This window comes from Osmerus mordax, chromosome 5 (genome assembly GCF_038355195.1).
Source record: "Osmerus mordax isolate fOsmMor3 chromosome 5, fOsmMor3.pri, whole genome shotgun sequence".
NCBI classification, from domain to species: domain Eukaryota; kingdom Metazoa; phylum Chordata; class Actinopteri; order Osmeriformes; family Osmeridae; genus Osmerus; species Osmerus mordax.
Window position 1 is genome coordinate 1,933,472 of NC_090054.1, and position 16,994 is coordinate 1,950,465.

Here is a 16,994-nt window from a genome sequence, read left to right on the forward strand (position 1 = left end):
TAAAGGAGAACCTCCAAATCACCTCTAGAGGGCAATAAAACTATCGATCTTGACTTACAACATCCAGGTTGCAAAAACTAAAGTTAATTATAATAATGTGATTATTATGGGATGAAAGTGAAGAGAAAGGAGGATAACAGTGAGGAACAGGACTGGAATCCTTGTTTAGCAACAACCTGTTTTCTCAGAGTTGGATAGCTGTGGCTACAGCAGGATGTACTTTTGAATCGGGCCTACTGTGTGTGGATGATTACGCTTGTGTGTGGTAGTGTGTATGTGTGTGTGTATGAGTGTATCTGTGTGTCTGTTTGTTTGTCAGTGGTTGTGTGTGTATGTGCTTCAGAGTGTACAGTATGTGTGTGTGTATATGTTGGTTACCTGACCTGCTTTGCTACATCAGGTTTTGACACATCTGGAGCACTGGAATCTGACTCCCGTGTCGCCCCACCCTGCTTTCAACATCATGGTCAGCCTGGGTGGAGCTGCTCAAATTCAATTGTACTCCCTGGATTCAACTGTACTTACAGCAGCCATTCTGCAGAGTCCTGGCAGGCAGACACTCAATTAGAGCTTCCCATTCTGTCCACACACACACCCGTACACACACCTCAGGCTGTCATTAGCACCAGTACAGCCTCAGAGAGACCAGGGCTCTCTCATTAAACAGCTGTAGAGGCTAAACTCAAACCCTGAGCCAATCTCTACTGAACCAAATCTGTCTAAATAAACGTTATACCAACACACAAATACACACATATACACACACATACACACATTCACTTTATACAAGCCTCACTGACCCCCTCATGAACAACCTGCAATTAGCAAGCTTTCATCTGCTACAGGCCTGAGCAGGGGCTGTACACACACACACACACAAGCATGCTTTTAAAGGTTCAGAGTTTGCTTGTGTTCCCAATGAGCTGAAACCACAGAGAACATTGCCTGGCCTGGGTCTGCCCTGCGCCTGCCAGGATCTGTGTGTGCAGGAACGCATGGCCACAGGTGTGTGTGTGTGCTCGGTCTCGTGACCTGCAGCTGTGATGTGGATCAGTAGGCTCCAATGCTCTGAAAGAGCAAGGTAAATAATCCACCGTGCTCTCTCCTCATCTTTTGATGTTGCAGCCAAATGCTGTAAAAGAGCATGGAGCAAACAGCCAGCCAAGCAGCCAGCCCACCAACCAGCCAGCCAACCAGCCAGCCAGCCAACCAGCCAGCCAGCCAAGCAGCCAGCCAGCCAGCCAATCAGCCAGCCAACCAGCCAGCCAGCCAACCAGCCAGCCAACCAAGCAGCCAGCCAGCCAACCAGCCAGCCAAGCAGCCAGCCAGCCAAGCAGCCAGCCAACCAAGCAGCCAGCCAACCAAGCAGCCAGCCAGCCAAGCAGCCAGCCAAGCAGCCAGCCAACCAAGCAGCCAACCAAGCAGCCAGCCAGCCAAGCAGCAGGCCAACCAAGCAGCCAGCCAGCCAACCAAGCAGCCAGCCAGCCAGCCAAGCAGCCAGCCAGCCAAGCAGCCAGCCAGCCAGCCAGCCAAGCAGCCAGCCAAGCAGCCAACCAAGCAGCCAGCCAGCCAAGCAGCAGGCCAACCAAGCAGCCAGCCAGCCAGCCAAGCAGCCAGCCAGCCAGCCAAGCAGCCAGCCAAGCAGCCAGCCAAGCAGCCAGCCAGCCAGCCAGCCAGGCTATCATAGCAAAGACTATCCAGACCTGATACAGTACAATGCTCTAGACTTAGTATATTGTGTGTGAGTATAAAGTATGTGTGTGTATGTGCTGGCAATTGTGTGTTCTGGTTTGCCTAAACTGAGTGTGTGTGTGCCAGCTCCAGATCACTTCCTCCTGTTGGTTTCCAGAGGGGTGGAGACCAGCAGCTTCCTCCCTCAGGCCAGGTCACTGTCTCAGACCCATACCCTGGTCAGACCCCCCCACAGCTCTGGGTGCCCTTGATTTAGCTCACAGAAGTCCAGGATGACAGCCGCTGGAACACTGTGACCCAAATCCAGCGCACCTCTGCGGACGCCACGCTGTGGGGGGAGTCAGAAGCGCGTGCTCTCATGCTTCAGCATGCGGATGTTGGTGAGCGAGCCGGCAGCCCTGTGGTGGTGGTGGAGAGGATACCCGTAGCCCTGGTGCTGCTCCTCCAGTCACCGCGAGGCGCTGCCTGCAGACGACACGCTGCCGCTGGGGCTGGAGCTGCCAGAGTCCCGGTCCTCGTACACGCTCACCTCTATCTGGGGCGGGGTCAAGGGTCAACACCGCGCGGACGCAGGCAGGCACGCGCACGGCAAACACACAAGGCGCACGCAAACATGAGTGATGGTCCCCTGTCCACATTCTCACTATCAGAATCATTTGAATGGTATGAAAACTGGAGAGCATGAAAGGGAAGCTTCCCCAGAGCTGCACCAGAGGGCCTGAGGCCTACCGCAGAGCTGCACCAGACGGCCTAAGGCCTACCGCAGAGCTGCACCAGAGGGCCTGAGGCCTACCGCAGAGCTGCACCAGAGGGCCCAAGACCTACCGCAAAGCAGCACCAGAGGGCCTGAAGCCTACTGCAAAGCTGCACCAGAGGGCCTGAGGCCTACCGCAGAGCTGCACCAGAGGGCATTGGTAGCGTGTTGAAACCCAGAGCGAGAGAAGCGGATGAAAGGATACGACCCTCATGCCCCTCTCGACAGGGTCAGTGAGGAGGAGACCTCGGGGGGCGTAGATCTTTTCATTCTGCTCCTGGATGTAGCCTGAGATTTTCTGCAAGACCTGAGGGAGGGCGGACGAGGGTGAGAGAAAGAGAGAGCAGAGAAAGTGAGACGGAGAAAAAGAGAGAAGGAAAGAGACAGAGAGAGAGACAATGGGTAAGGGAGGAAGATACAAACATAGTTCAAGTATTTTATTGTCAGATGCACAGAACAACACATGGTCAAACTGGGCACCAAAATTCTTTGGACAAGACAACGCAAAGCAACCTCGGTGGAATCAGATGACATTGCTATATAATCAGACAGACACGCTATATTGACCTTTCAAATGTTGCGTGACTGATTCATCATCCGAGTATTATTGACTGTCATGGCTTCTCCAAGTTAAATCCTAACTCAACAACCCTTTTTGAATTCAAAAGCATTAGATCAGAAAAACTGATCTTCATTCGGTCTTCAATTTGGGCTGTATAATGTATTTTTCCCTTTGAACTTTTCCATTTTCTACTCTGAGGTGGTTGTCCCAGGCTGGATGGCAGAGGGTGTGTGTGTGTGTGTGTTGTCCCAGGCTGGATGGCAGAGGGTGTGTGTGTGTGTGTGTTGTCCCAGGCTGGACGGCAGAGGGTGTGTGTGTGTGTGTGTTGTCCCAGGCTGGATGGCAGAGGGTGTGTGTGTGTGTGTGTTGTCCCAGGCTGGATGGCAGAGGGTGTGTGTGTGTGTGTGTTGTCCCAGGCTGGACGGCAGAGGGTGTGTGTGTGTGTGTGTTGTCCCAGGCTGGATGGCAGAGGGTGTGTGTGTGTGTGTGTTGTCCCAGGCTGGATGGCAGAGGGTGTGTGTGTGTGTGTGTTGTCCCAGGCTGGATGGCAGAGGGTGTGTGTGTGTGTGTGTTGTCCCAGGCTGGATGGCAGAGGGTGTGTGTGTGTGTTGTCCCAGGCTGGATGGCAGAGGGTGTGTGTGTGTGTGTGTTGTCCCAGGCTGGACGGCAGAGGGTGTGTGTGTGTGTGTGTTGTCCCAGGCTGGATGGCAGAGGGTGTGTGTGTGTGTGTGTTGTCCCAGGCTGGATGGCAGAGGGTGTGTGTGTGTGTGTGTTGTCCCAGGCTGGACGGCAGAGGGTGTGTGTGTGTGTGTGTGTGTGTGTGTGTGTTGTCCCAGGCTGGATGGCAGAGGGTGTGTGTGTGTGTGTGTTGTCCCAGGCTGGATGGCAGAGGGTGTGTGTGTGTGTGTGTTGTCCCAGGCTGGATGGCAGAGGGTGTGTGTGTGTGTGTGTGTGTGTTGTCCCAGGCTGGATGGCAGAGGGTGTGTGTGTGTGTGTGTGTGTTGTCCCAGGCTGGACGGCAGAGGGTGTGTGTGTGTGTGTGTTGTCCCAGGCTGGACGGCAGAGGGTGTGTGTGTGTGTGTGTTGTCCCAGGCTGGATGGCAGAGGGTGTGTGTGTGTGTGTGTTGTCCCAGGCTGGACGGCAGAGGGTGTGTGTGTGTGTGTGTGTGTGTGTGTGTTGTCCCAGGCTGAACGGCAGAGGGTGTGTGTGTGTGTGTGTTGTCCCAGGCTGGATGGCAGAGGGTGTGTGTGTGTGTGTGTTGTCCCAGGCTGGATGACAGAGGGTGTGTGTGTGTGTGTGTTGTCCCAGGCTGGATGGCAGAGGGTGTGTGTGTGTGTGTGTGTGTGTGTGTGTGTGTGTGTGTGTGTTGTCCCAGGCTGGATGGCAGAGGGAAGCTGTGCTGGAGGTTCTCAGGTTTCTCAAGTGGACGTTGCCTCAGCTGGCCTCAGAGCAACACACAGAGCAGAGAGATGCTCCAACATGATGCTGCAAACACACACTCAGACACTTAGACACTCACTCACACACACACACATAGACACACACACACAGACTTACATACTCACTCACTCCACACATCCTCACACACACTCACTCACACACACACTCACTCACACACGCACTCATTCACAACCATACACACACACATTTACACATGCTTATACAGGCACACACACACTCATACACTCACAGACTCACTCACTCACTCACACACACACACACACACACACACACACACACACACACACACTTCTATATACATAACTAATACACCAACAAGTAATTGAGAAACTTCAGAGGGCCAACATTGAGACCTTGATCTCGTCTTGAGTGTTCCAGTAAGATGGATATCTGGTCACGCTGGGATAGCATGTAGCATAGCTTGGATAGCATGTAGCATAGCATCTTATTTAGCCTATTCAGGCCTCTCATCCATGCCTTCAGCTTTGACATCTCCAGTTTATTCATGTTCATGATTCATTAGTGCTATCTCATTCAAGTCAATCACCCATGCATTTAGCAGAGTTAGAGCTAGGTTTTTCAGGCTTACTGCTCATGCATTTAGCAGAGTTAGAGCTAGGTTATTCAGGCTTACTGCCCATGCTTTTGAGCATCATTAGCGTTAGCATAATTCAGGCTTAATATTATCCTTAACAGACTCAGTAGCTATGACTACAGTAAGGCTGCCTGAATGCACCTCTTTTCATCTGTACGAACATACTGTTTGTGTGTGTGTTCAGTAATGTGAACCATGAAAAATTGCCTAATGTGATGGATCTCATAGTGAAAGAAAAGTTACGATGTTAGGTGTGTGTGTGTCTTTGTGCCGTATGCTGTGTGTGTGCAGTGTGTGAGCAAAGTGTTTATGTGTGTTGAGCGTGTGTGTGCATGTGTGGCGGTGTGTGTGCTTGCTGTGTTTGTATGCGCGTGTGTGCGTGTGTGTGTGTGCATGTGTGTGCGTGTGTGTGTTGTGTGTGCATGTGTGTGCGTGTTGTGTGTGCATGTGTGCGTGCTGTGTGTGTGTGCATGTGTGTGTGCTGTGTGTGTGTGTGTGCATGTGTGTGCGTGTGTGTGCTGTGTGTGTGTGTGTGCTGTGTGTGTGTGCTTGTGTGTGCTGTGTGTGTGTGCTGTGTGTGCGTGTGCGTGCTGTGTGTGCGTGCTGTGTGTGCGTGCTGTGTGTGCGTGCTGTGTGTGTGTGCTGTGTGTGTGTGCTGTGTGTGTGTGCTGTGTGTGTGTGCTGTGTGTGCGTGTGCGTGCTGTGTGTGTGTGCTGTGTGTGTGTGCTGTGTGTGTGTGCACTTCACAGGGGAGTGAATGATGTGCTCTGCTGCGTCTGCACATCGTGCTGGGTGGGTGCAGTCTTATCAGTGTCATCAGAGGCTCTCCAGCTTCAGGAGAAATAAACATCTCCTCTCAGGCAGCCTGATAACATCTCCACATCTCCGCAACATCTCCCGTCTGACAAGCACATGAAAGGAGAGCCAGGAAGGCCACTTTTGCTCGACTTCAAAATTCCAACGTGTTCCATTGTGTCAGCTTCCAGTGTGTGTGTGTGTGTGTGTGTGTGTGTGTGTGTGTGTGTGTGTGTGTGTGAGAGAGCTGCGGGTGTGTGTGTGCTAATGTGAGTGTGAGCTGTACGTTCATGTGTGTCTGTGTGTCAACTGTGTGTGTGTTTGTGTGTGAGCTGTGTGCTCGTTTGTGTGTGTGTGTGTGAACCATGTATTTGCGTGTGTGTGTGAACCATGTATTTGCGTGTGCGTGTGTGTGTGTTTACTGGAGGAAGCCGAAGGATGGTGATAGAATAGATGTATGACTGATATCAGGAGAGGTGCATGCTGGGACTTCACACTCCGTTCCGTCAGACACACAACTGAACAAAGCGTCCGTCTAACGGAGTGTGTGAGAGGACGATATGTGTTTGTGTCCTTCTGTGTGTGTGTGTGCTTGTTTGTCAGTGATAGTGTGTGCGTGTCTGTGGAGGTGGTTGCGTGTGTGTGTGTGTTCCACCTGAGGAGCCAGTGGAGCGGAAAGACAGCTGAGGGCAGGATTATTCACCAGGCCTTTCTCAGGACGACCATGGGCTGAACACCATGTTATGGTTGGCAGGGAGGTTGGCAGGGAGGTTGGCACGGCGACCACACAGGTGCAATGCCGTGGGACACACACCTGACAGCAACACTGTGGAAGGCTGGATCAGACCACGCCGATGTTCCCTCGCTTTCAGGTTCAGTGAGTGTGCGTGCCTATGGTTGCATGTGTATGTGTGTGTTAGTGTGTGCACATGCCTACTATGGCTGTGTGTGTGTGCACCTGAACAGAGTAGAAGGCCATTACCAAAGTTCTCAGGACAGACAGGAACATTATAAGCAGGATCTGATGCAGCTCTCTATTTACCTGCTCTACACGATATGACCCATACAGCCCCCAGGACCGCAGTAGGAGTTACTATAGGAGACTGGCTGGGGTGTGTGTGTTTGAGTACAGTGTGTGTTTGAGTACAGTGTGTGTTTGAGTACAGTGTGTGTTAGTGTACAGAGTGTGTGTGTGTGTTTGTGTACAGAGATGTGTGTGTGTACCTTCTCGTAGCGGGTCTCCATGCAGAGGAAGATGACGTAGGCGGTGACGCAGGCCAGGCAGCCCTCCAGGTAGGACCGCCCCCCCATGCTCTCTGCCTCAGCGTAGTACCGGTTCAGCGTGCTCACGGTGTCTGCAAACAGCTTCCGCTCAATCTGTACACACATACACATGACACACACATAAATACACGCACGCACACATACATACATGCACACACACGCACACACACACACACATACATACACGCACACACACGTATGACACACACATACATACACGCACACGTATGACACACACATACACACACGCACACACACACACGCACATACACACGTATGACACACACATACATACACGCACACACACACACACACGTATGACACACACATACATACAAGCACACACACACACGTATGACACGCACACACGCACACACATACATACACACACACATACACACACACGTATGACACACGCACACACACACGTATGACACACACACATACACACACACACACACGTATGACACCCACACATACACACACACACGTATGACACACACACACACACACTCGGATGTTCACACCACACACAGCATAAACAGTCTGAGGTTTTTTAGCAGAACTGTGTGAGTACTGTGACACAAGCTGTTCCATGGCCTACCAAGGACACACACACAAAGTCACTCCATCACACACACACACTCCACACCCCCCTGTTCCCCTGCAACATGGCCCACAAAACACACGTTCCCTCACACTCACTCCTCTAACCCCCACCAGCAACATTCTGTTTTCTTCAAATAACTCTTTTTTGGGACCAATTTAGAATCATGAGTCATCTCCCTGATCACAGCTGCTCCTCAACCTGGGGAGACGGCAGACTGAGAAGAACTACAAACAAGAGAGACAGAGAGAGACAAAAGAGAGGGAGAAATGTGGCAGAGAGAGAAGATAAAACAGGGAGAGAGAGAGAGAAAGAGAGATAGAGAGAGAGAGGGAGAGAGAGGGAGAGAAGGAGGGGGGGAGAGGGAGGAGAGAAAGGGAGAGAGAGAGAGAGAAAGGGAGAGAGAGAGAGAGAGAGAGAGAGAGAGAGAGAGAGAGAGAGAGAGAGAGAGAGAGAGAGAGAGAGAGAGAGGGGGAGAGAGAAGGAGAGAAAGAGAGAAGGAAAGAGAGAGAGAAAAGGAGGGAGAGAAGGAGGGGGGGAAAGAGGGGGAGAGAGAGGGAGAGAGAGGGAGAGAGAGGGAGAGAGAGGGAGAAGGAGACTAGCAGTCAGATCTCTCTGATCTGACTGTCCAAACCCTCTCTGTGCACCTCTATACGTATGTTTGTGTGTATATGTGTTTATGTGTGTGTGTAGATGCGTGTGTGTGTGCAAATGTGTTTGTGTGTGTGTGTGTGTGTGTGTGCAAATGTGTGAGTGTGCTCACCCTACTGTCTAGCTCTGAGGGGAACTTGGTCTGGAACCTGCAGGTAGTCCCTTCACTGTAGTCTCTCTGGATGAACACCTTGTTTACCAGAGAAGCACTGTGTCTCAGATCCTGGAGGTTGTGGAACTGTAGGAAACACACACAAAAAGGATATTTAACACTCGTTCATTGAAAACCAGATACAATATACGCACCAGTGTTTCCCATTCATTAGCTAGGAAAGTCTGATGCTAGTTCTCCCCTGCTGCCCCTCCCACACTGTCTCTCCTGCTGCCCCTCCCACACTGTCTCCCCTGCTGCCCCTCCCACACTGTCTCTCCTGCTGCTCCTCCCACACTGTCTCCCCTGCTGCCCCTCCCACACTGTCTCCCCTGCTGCCCCTCCCACACTGTCTCCCCTGCTGCCCCTCCCACACTGTCTCTCCTGCTGCCCCTCCCACACTGTCTCCCCTGCTGCCCCTCCCACACTGTCTCCCCTGCTGCCCCTCCCACACTGTCTCTCCTGCTGCCCCTCCCACACTGTCTCCCCTGCTGCCCCTCCCACACTGTCTCTCCTGCTGCCCCTCCCACACTGTCTCCCCTGCTGCCCCTCCCACACTGTCTCTCCTGCTGCCCCTCCCACACTGTCTCCCCTGCTGCCCCTCCCACACTGTCTCCCCTGCTGCCCCTCCCACACTGTCTCTCCTGCTGCCCCTCCCACACTGTCTCCCCTGCTGCCCCTCCCACACTGTCTCTCCTGCTGCCCTTCCCACACTGTCTCTCCTGCTGCCCCTCCCACACTGTCTCCCCTGCTCCCCCTCCCACACTGTCTCCCCTGCTGCCCCTCCCACACTGTCTCCCCTGCTGCCCCTCCCACACTGTCTCCCCTGCTGCCCCTCCCACACTGTCTCTCCTGCTGCCCTTCCCACACTGTCTCTCCTGCTGCCCCTCCCACACTGTCTCCCCTGCTCCCCCTCCCACACTGTCTCCCCTGCTGCCCCTCCCACACTGTCTCCCCTGCTGCCCCTCCCACACTGTCTCCCCTGCTGCCCCTCCCACACTGTCTCTCCTGCTGCCCCTCCCACACTGTCTCTCCTGCTGCCCCTCCCACACTGTCTCCCCTGCTCCCCCTCCCACACTGTCTCCCCTGCTGCCCCTCCCTGCCCCTACCTGCTGCCCCTCCCACACTGTCTCCCCTGCTGCCCCTCCCACACTGTCTCCCCTGCTGCCCCTCCCACACTGTCTCCCCTGCTGTCCCTCCCACACTGTCTCCCCTGCTGCCCCTCCCACACTGTCTCCCCTGCTGCCCCTCCCACACTGTCTCTCCTGCTGCCCCTCCCACACTGTCTCTCCTGCTGCCCCTCCCATACTGTCTCCCCTGCTGCCCCTCCCACACTGTCTCCTGTCACCTGGTCAGACCTTCTCAACAGGCTGCAAGGACAGCACCTGGTCAGACCTTCTCAACAGCCTGCAAGGACAGCACCTGGCTGCCTGCCCGAGATTATCAATGGGCCAAGCCCAGGATGATTCCAGTACGAAAGGTCATTAGAAATGTCTAATTTAGTTTTAGTTCAGTCAAAGAGTATAGAAGAACAAGAGGCGAAACTCTAGTGCTTTTTTGGTATCAGCCACTAGGTGGCGCTTCGGTAGTGCGGCCGCAATTTTGGGGTGAATAACTGGAGTTACTGGACAACAGCACAAATAGTTACATACTAGCTAGTTATAGCTACTGCAGATCATTTTATATATCTTTTTTTGTGTTGACGTTAGCTAACTAACTAGCGTCGGCAGCTGTGTACCTAGCAAGCATTAGCAGCATTTGTATCGGTTAAATGTACGTAGTTAAATTACAGCAAATATTTAACTGTAAAGTATACACCTTTTAAAGGATCCCTTGATAAAGCAGCATCTGCCGGGTAGAAGGGGACATTTGAGAAAATCTAAAAGGTTAACACCAACATTTAGTGGCAGAATCCATTGTTATGTCTACAAAATTAATTTAGATATAGTATAAGTTTAGCTAGCTTGCAAATACTGAAGATAGCCTACCGAAGTTGAGTTAGCCAATGTCGATGCTAGCGTTAGTTTGCTAGCTGTAGGCTATTTCACTGGGTCTTGCAGCACTGCTTGATTTACTGAAATGATTATTTACATATTTACATTTATTCAGTCGCTTTTATCCAAAGCGACTTCCAAGAGAGAGCTTTACAAAGTGCATAGGTCACTGATCATAACAACAAGATAGCCACAAAAACATTGCGAGTAGCCAAAACATGAAGCACACATTGTGAACAACCAAAGTAAGTGCCAAAGGGAAGAACCATAAGAGCATGTAGTTAAACAAGTTACAATTAAACAACATAAACCGCTATAAGTGCAAGTGTACCTGTGGAAAAAGCAAGCAACAATAATAAAAACAATATATCACAGCGAGTACAAACATTTAAATCAGTTACCACTAACCACAAGAGCAGCAAGTCTCTAAGCAAGAGTCATTGTGATCCTTGAGGAAACTAACATCGGGTCAAGCGAACCATTCCTAAGTACCGTTGTACTCCCGGAACAAGTGCGTCTTGAGCCTTTTCTTGAAGGTGGAGAGACAGTCAGTGTCTCTGATGGAGGTGGGGAGTTGATTCCACCACTGGGGGGCCAGACAGGAGAAGAGCTTGTGTTGGGACCAGGCGGTCTTGAGCGGTGGGACAACCAGGCGGTTGTCTGAAGAAGACCGTAGGTGACGGGTGGGGGTGTAAGGCTGCAGGAGAGACTTGATGTAGACGGGTGCAGTCCCGTTCACTGCTCGGAAGGTCAGTACCAGGGTCTTGAATCTGATACGGTAGCCAGATAGATTATGAAATGTTATGTTCTACTAGCCATTTATCTACTTTAGCAAGTCACAGTATTTCCCACCCCTGATAGTGTAACTGAGATGACACAGTAAATAATTCCTCTTTCAAGTAATAAGCCCCCGTTGAAATGTTGAGAATTAAATTAGCTGCACGGTCTGTAGAGATCTTGGGACGAAGCCACTTTTTTGTGTTTTGCTAATGCAGAATTCGGTCAAATAAAATCAGTTAAATAGACGTAATGAGTGGCACATAATGTGAAGTAACATGGGATTTTATTTAGTTTGAGTCTTGACTTGTCCCTACAAATAAATCCACTTGCCCCGGACAAACCTTAATGTAGAGCCCTGTACATGGCTCGACTGTTGATACAGATCAGAATCCATCATATCTTGCACACCCAAAATCAGCGAATCTCAAATCAGCGCAAATTAAAATACGCTTCAAAGAATTTCAAACCAAACTTTTTGTGTGGAAAAAAAAGTGGAAGGCTTGTCTGTAAGTCTGCGAAATAAACTGTTAAAAGGGATTTGATGATCACTAGTCTAGTGTTTAAATTATGCTGTGTTGTCATCATTCAGTTTTTAACAAAGCAGCTGATATTGCCAAAAGCAACAGCAAGCTAGTGGACTGCCGAGTCGCTTTCACCCTAAAATGGCGCTGCTATGGCGCTGGTGTTGCAATGGAACGTTCTATTGGTTTTCATTTCTTGTCAATAAAACTTATTTGGTTCAGTTCTAGTTCTGTTTTATTGTTTGCACCAACATCAACAAATCAATTTCCTTGTATGTGAAAATGTACTTGGAAATAAACCGGTTTCTGATTCTGAAAAAACAAGTCAGAACTCAAGGTGCATAGTTTACCACGATAGATGGTTTTACATTTACATTTAGTCATTTTAGCAGACGCTGTTATCCAGAGCGAGGGACATTCCCCCCGAGGCAAGTAGGGTGAAGTGCCTCGCCCAAGGACACAACGTCATTTTTCACTGCTGGGGAATCGAACCGGCAACCTTCTGAATACTAGCCCAATTCCCTAACCGCTCAGCCACCTGACTCCCTATAGACGCCTTAGAGAGAATACGTCTTCAGGTTTTTAGTTTTACTACAAACATGCTCTAATCAATTTATTGTTTTTACCAACGGTGAACTGCGATGAACTCTGTCTTGTTTACCATGTGTTGTGGGTGTGACATTTTCTGTGTCATCGCCACTCATAGACGACCAGTGTGTTTGATGTTTGTTTAGATAAAAAAAAAGAAAATAAATGTCACAAGCACAAACATCTTCATAGATAGCCTTTCTGTGTAGCTCTCAAAGTGCACCAGACTGCTGACTGAAGACTTTGACATGGACCACATGTTCTTCAGGGGCAGCATGCTCACAGGCCCCTAGAGGGGCCGAGTTTCACCCCCCATAGTCTCACAACATCCTGTGGGAAACTCAACACTTAGTTACGAGTGTGTTTGTGTGTGCCTGTGTGTGTGTGTCTGCCTGTGTGTGTTTGTGTGTGCCTGTGTGTGTGTGTGTTTCCCTCTCAGAGATGATAATCCTGCACAGTATGAGTTCAGTATTGACAGAGGAACCTGACGACTCCAACCCTGTCTTGTGTTCAAATTTCCAAGGTGTTGCTAGCTTTACAAATCCATTCCTCTTTCTCTCTCTCCATCTCTCTCCTTTCTTTCTCTCTCTCATTCACTGCCTCTCTCCCTTACATTTAGACATTTACATTTAGTCATTTAGCAGACGCTCTTATCCAGAGCGACTTACAGTAAGTACAGGGACATTCCCCCGAGGCAAGTAGGGTGAAGTGCCTTGCCCAAGGACACAACGTCAGTTTGCATGACCGGGAATCGAACTGGCAACCTTCGGATTACTAGCCCGACTCCCCTCACCGCTCAGCCAACTGACTCCCTTCCCCTCTACTCTCTACTGCTACTTTTTTTCTCTCTCTCTCATTCTGTCTCTCTCTCTCTCTCTCTCTCTCTCTCTCTCCATTTATCACTCCATCTCTGGTTCTATCTCTCACTCTTTTTCACTCCCTCTCGCCCCCCTCCCTCTCCCTCTCACTCCCCCTCTCCCTCTCTCCCCCTCCCTCTCTCTCCACCTCCACCTGGAAGCCCTGTCTCCATAGAACCTGGACATATGAAGCTTCTCTAAATGTTATCATCATCCCTGTCCTGCTGATTACAGTCATTAGCTAGCTATTCTCCAGGAATACGGATCCAGGATCTGAATGTTAACACATTCATGAGTCTGTCCACACTAACCATACAGTACAAGATGTTTGGCAGATGAACCGGCTTTAGATATGCAAACCTGCCTCACACATACAGCTTCATGCACACAGCCTCACACACAAGGTCAAACACAACCTCACACACACACACACATGCATTTGCTATATCCTTCCAATTCCCTTGATTTGTTCGATCTCCATCTGCAGATTTTCATCCCCTTTAAAGGTTCCATGACATGCTGTTTTTGAATGCTTTTACGTATATAGGCGTTAGTGATCCCCTAATACTGTATCTGAAGTCTCTTTCCCGAAATTCAGCCTTGGTGCAGAATTACAGCCACTACGAGCGGTCCCACAATGAGCTTTCCTCAGGACGTGCCGTTTCTGTGTCTGTAGCTTAAAGTTATATGAGGAGGAGAGAGGCGGGGCTAACTGCCATGCTTCGGTCGTTTGCAAACCATGATGTCTCTCGAGGAAAAACCAAAATCGCACTTGTATGGTCGTAGTTCATTTTTTCTTGGTGGGCCAAATTCTATGAGCAGGCAAAACAGAGAAAGGGGAGGTAACCTTTCCCCTTATGACGACATAAGGGGAAGATTTTCAGATCGGATCATTTGAGCTTTCGTTTTCTCAAAGGCGGAGAATACCCAGGGCTTGGTTTACACCTATCGAATTTTCTAGCCACTGGGGGACCAAAGGCTGGCTAGGGGAACTCATATAAATGTTAAAGAACCTCATCAAGTGAAATGTTCATGCCATGGGACCTTTAATCTAACTTAATCTCTTTCTACTGCTTTGGCTCTCTCGCTTTCTCTTGTGTACCCTGCCCTCTCTCTCTCTCTCTCTCTCTTCTCTCTCTCTCTCTCTCTCTCCTCTCTCTCTCTCTCTCTCTCCTCTCTCTCTCTCTCTCTCTCCTCTCTCTCTCTGTCTCTCTCTCTCCTCTCTCTCTCCTCTCTCTCTCTCCTCTCCTCTCTCATTTCATCTTTTCTTCCTCCATGGTTTTAGCCCAGGGGCCATCTTACTGTCCTCATAAACAAATCACTATTAATAGATATACTCACATTCATTTGGCCCTGTTCACCGACTTCTCATTAGGGTAATAGGCCCAGTGTGTTTCCATGTGTGTTTGTGTGTGTATGTGCGCTCTAGCAGACAGTATGAGTCTGCTCTAATCGCTGTATTTGATTTCGTCTGTCATCTAGAAGTGCATGAAGAAGACGAGAAGAGAGGAGAAGACAGGAGAGAAGAGAGGACTTATTGTAATCTCTCCTTCCTCTTTCCCTCCATCCTTCTGATACCTACTAGGTGAACCATATATCTATCAAAGGTGCCAGAGGTCTACCATGTATACTACAGGTCTACTAGGGGTCTACCCCTAGTAGACATGTTGTACCAGAGGTCTACATGAGTACCGCACATCTACCAGGAGTACCAGAGGTCTACCAGGAGTACCAGAGGTCTACAGGAGTATCAGAGGTCTTCAGGTATACGAGAGGTCGACCAGGTATCTAGAGCCCCACAGCCCTGTCTTGTACTGTACACCATGTCTACACCTTTACTGAACGTCAGACTCTCCTCTTAAAATAGACCTTAAGGACAAGAACAAACGACGTTACTGTCATGCTAATTATACACTGCACTGTGTTCTGCACTGTGTTCTGCATTTGTGCATCCTTCATCCCTTCGACACGGCTTCAACATCTCGTCAACACTGCCCCCCACCCCCTCGCACCCTCACCCCCCCTCGCACAACCACCCTACACCCCCCACCCCCTCGCACCCCCACCCCCTCGCACCCCCACCCCCCCTCGCACAACCACCCTACACCCCCCACCCCCTCACACCATCATCTCTGAAGGACTGCTACCAGCTCTTTATCCTTCCAGCACAATCCTCTCTCCCTCCCTACCTCTCTCCCTCCCTCTCTCCCTCCCTCTCTCCATATGTACTGTAAACGCTGCTGTTCTTTTGAGACGCTCGTCTCTGATGGTTACAAACTGTGGCAGGCTGCTCACATTAAATCTGTCATCTATAATTGATGGCTCTTGGACATCAAGTCTTAGTGTGTGTGTGTGTGTGTGTCTGTGTGTGTGTGTGTGTGTCTGTGTGTGTATGTGTGTGTTTGTGAGAGAGAGAGCTTAGATGGCGCTACTGACAGACCTCCAGAAATAATCAGTGCGGCTCTGCCATCAACTCGCCAGCCTGGAAAGAACTTCCAATCAATCTGACAGCTCGGTGCTCACCAGCACTGTCTGACTGACAGCTTTAACAAGTATAGAATCTCCAAAACAGTCACAGAAACAGATGGTGCAAACATATGTAATGAGGGGTGAGGTGGGGATCAAACCCCCCAAAAAACAGTTTTAACCAGAGCAAGTACAAACGTCCCTGCTTACCAGATACACACAGACACAAAACACACATATAAACACCCCCCAACATACACACACACACAAACAAATGGTTCCAGTAAATCCAAATCTGTGAAATTGCATCAGCAGTTGTACCAAGGGTACATAATATCATGTCATCATGTACGTACATCATATATTATGTCCTGTAAGACTCCCAAACAACACAGAATAAGTGTTCATACACACAGAGGCACAGTAGGCACACACACACACACAACATTGCCTCTGTCCATGGTGCTGATGCTCCTCACAGGTGTAATCTGACTTCCACAACCACCGAAGATAAATCTAATTCCGTGAATACATCCCTCTTAGGCGTACTTCTCTTACAGACGTGAATGGAATCCCACCGTCTACGAATACAGCACATACAGTAAAATGTGATTACAGTAGTCCACTGTCAACAGTGCGATTTTCTGTCTCATTCAAACGCCACGGACACCGCGCTAGTGTCTCGAAAGACGTGGTAATAAGCGTCGTGTCCAAACTGATTAACATGGTGAATTTCTGTATTTTAACTGCTGGGGAATGCCAAGATCATCTGAACGGCAGGGAAGGACGCGCGCTGAAAGATGCAACCGCTGCCTGGCGCATCTTCTCTCACGTGGACTCAGACATCAAAACCATTCAGCGTTCCCGTGAAAATATATACAAAATTACTAATACAGTCAATACTTACCTCTGTCGCCATATTGCCATCAGAGGGTGCAGGGTGGGTCCCGAGCTGAAATCGTTCTAGGCTTCAGTTCCTGTTGGGACGAGGGATAGAGCAGCTCGAGCTTCACAGGAGGGCGGGCGGAACGCATTGGCACGCGCGATATTTATGCGTGGCGTGTGTGTGTGACACACTGTGTGTGTGTGTGTGTGTGTGTGTGTGTGTGTGTGTGTGTGTGTGACTGATGCTATTGGGAAAAGGGGACTGGGCAATTACAGATGAGTTTTAATCATGCATACATCAAGAGAAGACCAGAAGAACAGTGGGTTAGAGACTAAAATCTTCAAATTTG

General features: G+C 50.0%; 1 protein-coding gene across 1 annotated transcript; it reads right to left on the reverse strand.

Annotated features, from left to right (window-relative positions):
* Positions 1 to 2,140: 2,140 nt before the first annotated feature.
* LOC136943477 (golgin subfamily A member 7B-like) lies at positions 2,141 to 16,771 on the reverse strand. Its single transcript, XM_067236818.1, has 5 exons — positions 16,667 to 16,771; positions 8,515 to 8,640; positions 7,085 to 7,237; positions 2,652 to 2,753; positions 2,141 to 2,227 (listed from the first exon to the last, which is right to left on the reverse strand). Exons 1-5 carry the CDS (start codon positions 16,676 to 16,678, stop codon positions 2,141 to 2,143), a joined length of 480 nt encoding a protein of 159 aa, XP_067092919.1. The 5' UTR covers positions 16,679 to 16,771.
* Between the last annotated feature and the right edge of the window lie 223 nt (positions 16,772 to 16,994).